Source organism: Magallana gigas, chromosome 3 (genome assembly GCF_963853765.1).
Source record: "Magallana gigas chromosome 3, xbMagGiga1.1, whole genome shotgun sequence".
In the NCBI taxonomy this organism is placed as follows: Eukaryota; Metazoa; Mollusca; class Bivalvia; order Ostreida; family Ostreidae; genus Magallana; species Magallana gigas.
This window is the reverse complement of record NC_088855.1, coordinates 23,003,622-23,016,072: the sequence shown is the minus strand read 5'-3', so window position 1 is coordinate 23,016,072 and position 12,451 is coordinate 23,003,622. Positions and strand designations below refer to the sequence as shown.

General features: G+C 31.8%; 1 protein-coding gene across 1 annotated transcript; it reads left to right on the top strand.

Annotated features, from left to right (window-relative positions):
• Positions 1-8,569: 8,569 nt before the first annotated feature.
• LOC117692815 (C-type mannose receptor 2) lies at positions 8,570-12,175 on the top strand. The gene is made up of 5 exons (XM_034481930.2): positions 8,570-8,968; positions 9,821-9,880; positions 10,558-10,634; positions 11,057-11,138; positions 11,481-12,175. Exons 1-5 carry the CDS (start codon positions 8,656-8,658, stop codon positions 11,714-11,716), a joined length of 768 nt encoding a protein of 255 aa, XP_034337821.2. The 5' UTR covers positions 8,570-8,655; the 3' UTR covers positions 11,717-12,175.
• Positions 12,176-12,451: the final 276 nt, after the last annotated feature.

The window sequence follows — 12,451 nt, the reverse complement described above, 5'->3', positions numbered from 1 at the left end:
TCAACTTTGAAATTGTTGTGAACAAGTTCATTCAAATATCTATTAAAATGATTAATTTCTAGCAGTTTGTTCGTAGTTTTCTTTCAAACAATAATCCTGCTCTTTCAACAGGAGTGGGTTCCTCAAAATGAGAGTAATGTGCGAATAACTAAGAGTTGACGATTTGTGTGATAGTTCATTATATCACATGAAATGTATACACATTTGATAACTAATTTTTTTAAAATCAAAATGTATGGGCGGCGGAAAGGGTAAAAAAAAGACGTTAAATGCTAAACGAACAACTTATTTTTTAAAACATGCATATGCCAAAATGAAAAACAAACCAGCTTAAAAAAAAATAAACAGCCTCTTTTTCAAAATCAACAGATATCTATAAGAAGTCGTGCCCTGGAGAAAACATACCCCGTAGAAAACGTATCTATGCTATTCATGAAAGAGGTACTTTTTATCAATTTTGAAATAATTATTATTTTTTTTTTAAACTATTCTCCTTTCAGAACCGTCCTAGCCTCTTTCACGCCCCCCCCCCCCCCCCAAGCAGTACTTTTACATGGGCATAGTTAGGGGGGATAGACCATACTAGAGTACTACTTTTATGTATTAAATACTCCTCTTTAACGTAGATTTTTTAGTTAAATACATACCGCGGTAGTAAGCTGTGTAACTTAAAGTTTCATATTGAAAACTTCTTTATAAATGAAAAAATTATTCCTTTATTTCATTCAAACTTTCAAGCTATTTCAGTAAATAAAAACATGATATAAGCTGTCATTTTCTATGAACTATGAAGGAAATAAGTAACCAGATTTTTGTCCAATTTTAATGAGTGAAATATATCTAGAACGCCTACTGTCTCTCTCTCAAAAAAAAAACACCCCGGCTTTAAACAAGCTTTAAAATGATGTCAAATTGAATATTACTTTTTCCAATGATTTAAAATGGAATGTCAAAAATTGTTTCATTATCGACATAGAAAAGATTCATGAAATAAATTATGGCGTCATTATGGTTGGAACATCTAATAGACACTCAGGACTCATTTACTAGATCTTGAACTTAATACCACTCTATATCGTTTAACTGATATTTGTTACGCAATATCACTCTGCTTTTAATTTTCTTTTAAATTTGCTTGATAAAATGTGTTCAATTTTCACATGCAATGCGAAATTAACAGGAATACGTGTTCAGTCCGCACGGATTCTACAACACACCTGCAGTCTAATTTCCTCCGTTTAAATTGAGTATTTAGCTTGTACTAGTGGCCTGGTTTCACAAACTACATGTAGTTTGTGGGGTAGATACGGTAGCTGACGTAGAATAAATCAAATATTAAAGAAAAGTATCGCAAACGTCATTTATTTTGCCTGATACAAACTGTATTTGATGCAAAATGGTATTGATATTAACGAATTACTACATGTACTAGTTTAGCAAACTACCATCTCTGCAAAGATGTTTAAAATATGAACTCCATTTTAGCCGCAGTTATTGCAGGCATTGGCTGTGAACATTGAAAAAGAAATGAAACTTGAGAAAAGTTCACATTCTCAGTAAAACTGTTGTTGTCGTTTGAGTCCGAATGATACTTTTATAATAATGATAATCTGGTTTCATTTGTGTGTGTGTGTGTGTGTGTGTGTGTGTGTGTGTGTGTGTGTGTATTAATTGATATTTTGTTTTAATGGCAAGCTCGGTAATATGTTTCCAAGAGGACATGTTTTAAGGAAGGAGTCTTTTCTGGTTTTCGACTTGTCAAACGTAAATTTGATTAATTGTTCATTAAATCAAGATGAAAGGAAATTAAAATAGTATATTTTTCTTTCTTTTTTACTATCATACAACTTGGCATAGAAAAATGTAATCAATGTTTAGAATGGAACAAGGACTATATTTTTGGCGTAGGAAAATATCACATGTTGCGCAATTCAGAATTGCTGCAGATTATATATATATAATGAGTCTGTTTTAGCATTTAAAAAACAATAACAATAATGTTGGAATTTTTTTACTAATGTGAACTAATAATATGATACTTGGGTTTAAGAATATGTTTTTAAAATATAATTTGCCTATCAAATAACATTTTAATAAGCTTTTTAAAGCGCCCATTCTATACAATGATTTTTGTGAAAAAATCACTAAAATCAGTTTTTCTCTCTTATGAAACGGTCAATATATTAGCTTTTCTGTCAATTTATATCTTTATATAAAGTCTTCATAATACATAAAAATTAGAAATATTTTATTATTGGAAGCATAAAAAAATAATCAAAATTTCTTCAAAATTTAAGAAAATTAGAGGAAATGCGGGCTAAGCAATATCAAATTTAGTATAAATATTTATTCCAATTAAGTAGTATAAGCTGATAGACACTCTCACGTGGTATGATTTCATTGAAGATTTGAATCTTCAAATCTTAAACAAATGTCTACAGAACTATAAAGAGCTACACTTATTTTTATCACTCTTTACGTTGAGGAAAAAGGTAGTGACCTTGATCTGACCTTTATCCGAAAACAAAAAGGTCAAATTTAATTAAACTGATAGAATCATTAAGTAATATGATCCGTTTGACTGTGTCAAAATTTCATGGATTTCTTATTATAAGAGGTATGTTTGATAATGAAAAGACTCCTTCCTTAAGTATGTAATAACTATGAAGTAGAAAAAGGTTATGTGTTATCCTTTGTGTCTACCCTATGTATCGTCTCATAAACCAAGGATCATTTGCCATATTCAGTATTTCTTTTTGATATACGAAAGGGGTTGAGCAGACACTGAGGATAAATAGCAAAATTAACAACTACTAGAAACTTCTGAACAATAACATCCAAACCTGGACTTATTCCATTTCTACATTGTTTGCTTCCGTTATTAACATTCCACTTACATTGTTTGCCGCCTTACTCCACCAGCGGAAAAGTCAGTCTGCCACTCAGTGAGACATAATACAGCCTTGACTTACCTGACTTAATCCACTGCGTCCCATCGGGGACACAGGGCGGCTACAGTGGCCTTCCATCTTCTTCTGTCTTTTGCAATAAGTTTCGCGTCTCCCCAAGTTTTTCCAAGTCTGATGTCAGTACTCTATGCCAGGTGTTCTTTGGTCTTCCTCGCTTTCAATGTCCTTGTGGATTCCACTCCAAGGCTTTGCCTTGTGGTGTTAGTATTTGGTTTCCTTAAAGTGTGTCCTAACCAGTTCCACCTATATTTTCCGATAGTTGTTTCCACTGGTTGCTGTTTAATGGTCTTTCTCCACAAGTGGTTTGATCAATATTCGTTGAATTTCGTTGCTAAGTTTATCCACGAAATTAATTGTTCATTGAAATGTAATTTCTACTTATAATTTGTATTGATAGGGTCATTGGCCACGAATTTACGTATCCTTGAAACTGTGATTTTAACTTTATCCACGAAAATTGATATCCTTGAATATTAATGAAACCACAGTATCCGGCCATCTTATCCTAAGGATGTTTCTTAGGCACTTGTTTACAAAAACCTGGATTGATTTCATGGAGTTGATGTCTCCCTCTCTCCGGATTTCAGATCCATACAGGAGTGCTGACTTCAAGTTGGTGTGAAATACTCAGTAATCTGAGCTTGGTGCTTGTTCTTAATGCCTGCTTCTCCACACTTTGCTTAAAATGGCAAAAGCTTGCTGCGCCTTCCTCTTTCTTGCCTTGGTGTCTTCATTTGTGCCTCCAGATTTGCTGAAAAAACTTCCTTAGTAAGTGAATATTTAATGTCCTCTACTTCTGTGTTACTGATCTTGATGTTGTCGGTTTCTTTTTTGGGGGTTAATTTTCATTGTTTTCGTCTTCTGAGCATTGATGTAGAGGCCAGTTTGCTTGGCTATTATTTTTAGGTTTGTAGCTTGGTGTTGGGAGTCCTGGAGACGATAATTAAGGAAGGAGTCTTTTCTGGTTTTCGACTTGTCAAACGTAAATTTGATTAATTGTTCATTAAATCAAGATGAAAGGAAATTAAAATAGTATATTTTTCTTTCTTTTTTACTATCATACAACTTGGCATAGAAAAATGTAATCAATGTTTAGAATGGAACAAGGACTATATTTTTGGCGTAATATTGGCGTAGGAAAATATCACATGTTGCGCAATTCAGAATTGCTGCAGATTATATATATATAATGAGTCTGTTTTAGCATTTAAAAAACAATAACAATAATGTTGGATTTTTTTTACTAATGTGAACTAATAATATGATACTTGGGTTTAAGAATATGTTTTTAAAATATAATTTGCCTATCAAATAACATTTTAATAAGCTTTTTAAAGCGCCCATTCTATACAATGATTTTTGTGAAAAAATCACTAAAATCAGTTTTTCTCTCTTATGAAACGGTCAATATATTAGCTTTTCTGTCAATTTATATCTTTATATAAAGTCTTCATAATACATAAAAATTAGAAATATTTTATTATTGGAAGCATAAAAAAATAATCAAAATTTCTTCAAAATTTAAGAAAATTAGAGGAAATGCGGGCTAAGCAATATCAAATTTAGTATAAATATTTATTCCAATTAAGTAGTATAAGCTGATAGACACTCTCACGTGGTATTATTTCATTGAAGATTTGAATCTTCAAATCTTAAACAAATGTCTACAGAACTATAAAGAGCTACACTTATTTTTATCACTCTTTACGTTGAGGAAAAAGGTAGTGACCTTGACCTGACCTTTATCCGAAAACAAAAAGGTCAAATTTAATTAAACTGATAGAATCATTAAGTAATATGATCCGTTTGACTGTGTCAAAATTTCATGGATTTCTTATTATAAGAGGTATGTTTGATAATGAAAAGACTCCTTCCTTAAGAGAGAGAAAGAAGATGTAGGCGGGGAAGTCCAGATCTTCTAGACGTGATGTCAGTGTCAGGTGTTCTGGTTTTGGTTGGGCAGTTGTTGGCTGTTCTGCTGACCCAAAAAATCACCGGGAGAAAGAGAAGGGGAGAAAGTAGTCATCCTTGCCTCACTGCTGTTGTAACTGGGAATGGTTCAGTCAGGGTTTCCCCATGGATGGCTTGACATGTGAATCTTTTGTACAGTTTCAGAATGATGGTTATGATTTCGGGTAGGATTCCACAGTTTTTGAGGACTTCCCAAAGTACTTGGTGGTCTACACTATCAAATGTCTCATGGAAGTCAACGATTGTCAGAAATATAATAAAGCATAATTGTAAGAAACATTTTTGTACGCTTGTTTTAATATACCTTTGGATTTTCAAATGTTGCATCCTTATATTAGGTTACTGCATTGAAACATTTACTGTTGCATTGCTTTTTGAAAAAAAATACTTGAATATTCTAAAGTAAATTTCTTTGAATGAAATGTTTCCAGATCCATTTTTAATGGAGATCAGATTCTGGTAGAAAAGACGTGCAGGTGGCTCTAATCGATTCAGAGCATAAGGACTGAGGGTATAGCAATTGTAATACAATCTTTCATAAATGATACTGAAGTAGTTTTATTAAATCGTTTTAGTAATTTTACAGTTTTCATGCACCTGGTCGTTGGCTTAGTCATTATTAAATTTTTATGCACTCGTCTTAATATATCTGTAAAACGGGATTTGTTGATGAAGAGAATAAAGCAGATATTGGCGAACATAGGAACTAAAATACGACAAAGTGACTTGCTCATAAAAATTATATTTGCCCTAATGTCTTTAAAACGTCTTTTTGTGCATTATTTTTATTTTCTTTGTTATGCAAGAAATTATTTATCTCAAGATAATAGTGATATTGATAGATAGTTAACTGTAATTTTTGGAGGACACTATCAGGAGGCTAAATTGTTTGAAAGCTTTATGAAAAAAGTTTAAAAAGAAAGCATGTGGGCGAGTCAGATAGAAGATTTTCCCGCATAGAAGTCGAGATAAGAAAGTATGTATCTTTGTCTGCACGCAACAAACAATGTTATTTTTCACTCATTTGTCTGACATGACGTCATCATTTCGTCTCCGATTTCTGACAACCAATTAAATTTGATGTTCATTCAGCAAAATACTTTGTAACGATTGTAATAAAAATTCCAATCTGTCAATTAATTGTTCACAGAACATTATAAATTATTAACTTTTCTTCAATCTGTCGAATTTCAGAGGATGGAAAAACGTCTTTTAAATTTTAGAACAAATATAATACAATGAGATATTATCTTAGACCTCCATATTTAAACCTCAGTCAACTTTTTGTTTGTATAACTGTATAACATGTATAACTCTCGGCAGGATTTCACCAGCATATTCGGTGGATAAATCAAACATGAATTTGATAATACATTTCCTCTAAAAACTATTCTCGACATTTACAACAGTTTCGGCCTTTGGAAATAAAGCACTTTTTCTGCATAGTTCTCGATTATATCTTTGTAATTATGCTCAGAAAAATACGTGATACGTGTATATCTGATCTTATATCCAGCGTCCTTCATGATCTAAATCGCTCTTCTTCTTAGGAGATCAATACAGTCCACGGCCGTCTAGCCCTCGTAAGAGCACTTTGTCCACGAATGTACGGATTGACTTCTTTCAAATGTTCTTACAAAATAATATTCATTGATGAACTAATTCATTGAATTTGGTTTCATTTTGTAACAATAAAGAAATATGGAGCATAAACACACGAAGCTATCTTAGGACTATGGTGTGTACATAGTACATCATAAGATACGTCTTATAGTCTTAAGTCCGTTTCTCGAAGTTCTCCTAAATTTAGGAACCGCCATAACTTTGTCCTAACTTTAGGACATCACTTACCTTTTCCCAAGACCATCCTAACCCTGTAAAATCACGTTTTGGGGGATATTGGGACTGTTAAGAAGCTTTGTTTAATACCAGGAGAATAAAGCAATATTTTCTACATTTCCAGAATTGTTGACAAACCTCAAATTCCTAATCCGGGAGGGGGGAATAGTCATTTATTCTATCACGTACGTTCACTTTGACAAAACTATGTGGAGAGGGACCCCGAACTCTCACCCCTTCTGTGTTGGTACATACCTGCCTGGAAGATGACAAATTAAGCAATTTTTTCTCGCAAATACTGCCTCTCTTTTATTCATTCATTTAAAAAATTCATTCATTATTGTGATTACTTTTGGATAAAAATCATTCAAGTGTCCTTTGGCTAAAAAGTAAATTAACATCGATTTATATAAGCCATGTGTAATCATTCTTGATTTTTATTACTTCCTTCTGAAAAATAATCTAAAAAATCGTAATGTTGAATAAACTGTATTTATGTATTTTAGAGATATATTGCAAATTATTTCTTATCTAAAATGTTCATGTATTCTATATATGGCAGAATAAAGGGAAAATGGTTGTGTTTGTACGTGTGCGTTTCTACATGTAACGCTCAATTCTATGAAAAGCGCGTGTTTATGTATTACATGTACTTGAATGATAAGATTATCAAATGTTAATTTACACTCAAAGAATGCACAAGTGTTGTTTTTATAATTATTTGCTTGTAAGCCAGTTCTGTCCTGATACATTTTTTTAAATAGCAGTCATTTGGATTTGGATTTGGATATATATATATATAGTGTTCACTACCAACACGTACATATACAATTTTCTCTGGCAAAATGTTTAATGATTTATCCATACATAAGTCCCTCAGATTCGAATAAATGTGAAAAATTAGAATGGTTGTAGAAGGTTAGTTCTCGTCGAGCTACATCTTAAGATGTGCCCATAAGTTGGTCCTAGGATTTTTTTTTTTTATAAATTTTTGCCTAAGTCATTTCTTAGGAACTGAGGTTTGTCGAAAATGCTTCAACTGTAGAAAAGGTTGCACTTCTCTTTAAAAAAAAGAAGCTTCAAGACATTCCGAATTTTAAAAAAAACCCTGTGATTTTACAACCTTACGATGGTTTTACGACAAGGTAAATAATGTCCTAAGGTTAGGACAAAGTTACGGCGGTTCCTGAATTTAAGAGAGCTTCGAGAAACATACTTTTTCGGAAGCACCATACTCCTAAGATAGTTTGTGAACATGCCTGCTGTTCCATAAGATGCATTGTTTCAGGCAAGAGATTTTATCGAACGACGAGCCGCATGAAATGCAATTTCATATTTGTACTATTTATTGAATAATAGAGCAGGAATAGATTAGAGTATGAACTGTGAAAGTTTTAATTAAGAAATTGTTTCGAACGATAAAACTCCTTATAATCTCCGGTCTAGCCTAATAAATGATTTCATTTTACTGATGGCGTTTTGTTTTGTGAAAAGAATCCAAAACGCTTTTCATAACAAAAAAAAAACCCATGCGTCTATACAACCAATTATTATTAAATTTACGTTTAACAGATTCAATGAGAATTTGTACTCTGTTTTGTAAAACGGTGCGTTTTAATTGCCTGAAAACAAGAATGAATAGATTGTTAAAATACTCAACTTTAAATGTCTGTAATGAGCTGATATTGATTAGAATGATATAACAGTATGTATTCAATTAATTTCAATAATTATGGTATAACTATTTGTTTACTTAGGTGCAATTAAATGCATGTTCATCATTGGTTTACTCAAATCGTCCAGCCAGATATGGTTTAGAAACTAGGTGTATAAATTACTCGCAATACAGGAACATTGTTGCGCACTTAATCGTAAGATGGAATGGACCACATATCTTTTCTTGGTGTTTATTTCAGCCGTTCGCGGGGAATTCACCTCTATCTTTCTGGTCAGAAATTCTTCCTACGACAACAAAGCATTTATAGCTTCTAAATTGATTTCGACCTCACATTACCGCAGTGTTTTTGACTGCGCAGCCGACTGCGCGAAGAATCACGAGTGTAAATCCACGACGTTCAACGCCGACACCCATATTTGTCAACTTCTATCTGCTCACAAGGAGGCAATCTCGAACACAACAACAAAGAAGACAACAGGATGGGTTTATTTTGAGAAGTTGATCACTACATGTAGGTACATGCATATTTCGACACAGATTTTTTGTTGTTGATAAATTAGAATTGACGTCACAATGCTTTTTTGTAACGTAAAGGTTAATAGTTATAAAAATTAATTGCTTACCGTTTATCCATGTGGGTTTTTTTTGTTTTTTTTGTTTTTTTGGTTTTTTTTGCAATTTAAAAAAGTTTCCTATTGCAAACAATATCGGATATAATTTATGGGTTCTAAATATTTTGCGATACATAAGTAAAAGAGAAAAAAAACCAAAAAATTAGATCATCGCGAAAATTACCGGAAAAAAACGGTAATTGATGGTTCTCTATTAAACTGCAGTCGTATGACGATATTACTATTGACAAACTTTATACATACAGTTTTGTACGTCTAAATAAACGCTATTACTGGAAATGTTCTCATAATTTTCTAACACAGCCAAATGTTTCCAATATCTTGGGACACTTTCAACCCATCTAAACCTCCATCTTGTCTTCTTATGTTGTCTTTTTGTAGCAGAAATATTCTATATTGTTTTGTATTCTATAAATTAAAAAAAAAGTAAAGTGACGTCATAACCAAGTATCTATATTGAGACAATTTAGATGTCTATTTTTATTTACTAATTTACTAATTTTAAAAATGATTTTATGTTTATGTTGCATTTTTTGGGCAGAAATATTCTATACTGTTTTCTTTTCAATATTTTTTATAAAAGTTTAAATAAAAAGTTAAGTGACGTCATAACTAAGCATCTGTAATGAGACAATTTAGATATCTTTTTTTTATTTACCAATTCAAAAATGGTTTCAATTTTTTGAATGCTCAAGGAATTTTTATGAACAAATTTGATTTTTTTTATGTAGACGATGTTATGCCAACGACCTCCACCACAACAGCTGTTACCGTATCGCCGTCTAGCTTTGGTAAGCACTGTTATGATATTTAAAATAGAAATAAATAATGCAATGTCTAGTAAATATGTTACGGATATTTTTTATCTATGTTATTTTTTACAAAATTTAATTAAAAAAAAATATTCTTGGCAAGCCTACACTCTGAAGAAAAATAGTAGAAATATTTTTACCGACCGTGACAAAAGAAGTTGGCATGCAATCGTCATCTGTAAATGGATAAAATTTAGGATATAGATCTCACTTGAATTTAGGTTTAAATAAATGTAAACTACACGTTCTTATCAGGAATTGTGTTCTATTTAGAAATTGACAATTGTTCATAATTGTCACTTTTGACTGCAGTTAACATGAAGGGAATTCATTTTGAAATACTATCATGTTTGTAAAATATAAGGCAGTTTTTAGTCATCATTTTGAAGTTCTGAAACGATTATTATCATCACTATTTATGCATGAAATGCGCTTAGCAGTTTACATAGAGACAAACACTTGTTAACAGTTTTGATACTAGTAATTCAAAATTGTCTTTAGGATACATTCATTAATTATATCGCAGTTCACAATTTTATTTACGTACCTGCTTATTATCTGATGAATGCATTCATTAAGGTATTGAAAAGTTATAACAAAACGGGTTTTTTTCACGTTCACGTCATCTATAATCATTTATCTCGTCATTCTCACAGATTGCTCACAGTGGCACTATTTCAATGGCCATTGGTATTTCATGGATAGCACACCGAGAACATTCAACGACTCAAGGGTGAGACAAATCGTTAGCGTATACGGTCAAAAACATATGGAAGTAAAAAATGATATATATGTTAATATAAATGATTTTCATTTCTTTCTATGCACCAACAAGATAAATGTCAATATGAATGTTTTTCGGGTTTTTTTCTCCCCTCAATATAGGGCATGATATAAAAATAAAACAACACTTACTTTAAAAAAATTTATTAATTGATATCCTTTCTGTGGTGTGCTTATATATGTTATGTTTATCCTTTCTTTATCTGTTAAGCATCAGTTTGAACATATTTTGTTGAAATTAATCAAATTAATCGGAAAGAAGTTCTAACTTACTAGTTCCACTTTGCATGTAACAATAATAGTCATGCAAACACATTTTAAATTTTTAAACAGATAAGAAACATGAGACTAAATCTAAAGTTCTTTTCACAGACATTTTGTGCCAGCAAGTCTCCATCAGCTTACGTCATTGAAGTCAATTCTGCAGCTGAGAATGGTTGGCTTGTGAACTTAAGTATGTATTAACGCGGTGTAGTATGTTCACAATAAGAAAAAAATGCAATAACTTTAAGCTTCAATGTATATCATTAACGTGCAATATACAGTATAAAATGAGAAATGGGTAAATAACGCCGTAGTTTTATCCTTCAAGCGTATTTCGAAGTTTCCAAAGTATTTTCTGTATATCTGTTAGTATGGGTTGATGGATAGAGTAGGGCCAACCTTTATTAATTATAACGTATGTTCATTAGCATTGTCCCTTATATTTATTCTCGAAAAATCGTAGTTAAAAGGAAATGTACTCCGTGAATCATTCACTGCGATTTAAATTTAGAGGTTTTTTTCTTTAAAATAGCATCCACACAATGCCACGCAGCTAAGGAATATTGGCTGAATGCTTACAACCTAAACAATACTAAGCTGTTTACATGGCTAGAGAGTAACACAACGGCGGTGTACAATAACTGGGAAATCGGCGAACCAAGCCATGTGGCGGAAACCTGCATTGTTTCAGATACCATGTATGGCGGAGAATGGGCTGATATTATATGCGCATATTTGAGACCAGTTGTCTGCGAAAAGAACTCTTAGTTGTATTATTTTATATTGTTGCGATGTTTTTTCATCTTCTTTCCATGATTGCTTCTCGAGCATGCATGGAATATATTCAGCATGACATTTTGACACTCTTTAGGTTCCGCCTTCTCGTGAGTGACGAAAGGTTCTGTGATATATGTCATAAATGCCTTTGTATCAAATGACAAATGTTAAGGTTATATAATATTGTTAAACGTCTAAAAAAAAACGTAGTACACGTTATTTTAGATAATGTGACTATGTCAATAAATTTTTGATACATGCCTAAAACAATTGAAATTTTGCAACAAGACGAACATTGTCCACTACCCAAATAAAAAACAATGGAATTATGAACGACCACGTGACATTTACTTTTTGAATCAAGGAAGATTTGAATTTAATTTGAATATTGAATTTAAATCTAAATGAAGCTTTTTTACCAATTCGTTATTCATATTTTTTGAGCATTTAATAAACTTTAAAGTTAAATCTTGGTCATTGTAAATGAAAATTACAGAACAGTATAAAAAATATACAAAGATATGACTGTTTAACCATATTTAGTTATTTACAGAATATCAACTGACAATAGTTAATAAGTACACTACATAAAGTACAAATAAAGAAACATTTGTAAATACAATGAAATAAACATTAAACTTTATTTCCCACTACTTAATATTTATTTTAAATAGTTTTGGAATGCTCATTATTCGTAAAATGTATTGCACAAGAGGCCCACGGGCA

What these genes read in the sequence shown, in the direction of transcription:
- LOC117692815 (XM_034481930.2), top strand. Translation starts at nt 8,656, where the DNA reads ATGGAATGGACCACATATCTTTTCTTGGTGTTTATTTCAGCCGTTCGC. An exon ending in TGAGAAGTTGATCACTACAT is followed by an intron (nt 8,969 to 9,820) that starts GTAGGTACATGC and finishes TTTTTTATGTAG; the next exon opens with ACGATGTTATGCCAACGACC. An exon ending in TGGTTGGCTTGTGAACTTAA is followed by an intron (nt 11,139 to 11,480) that starts GTATGTATTAAC and finishes TCTTTAAAATAG; the next exon opens with CATCCACACAATGCCACGCA.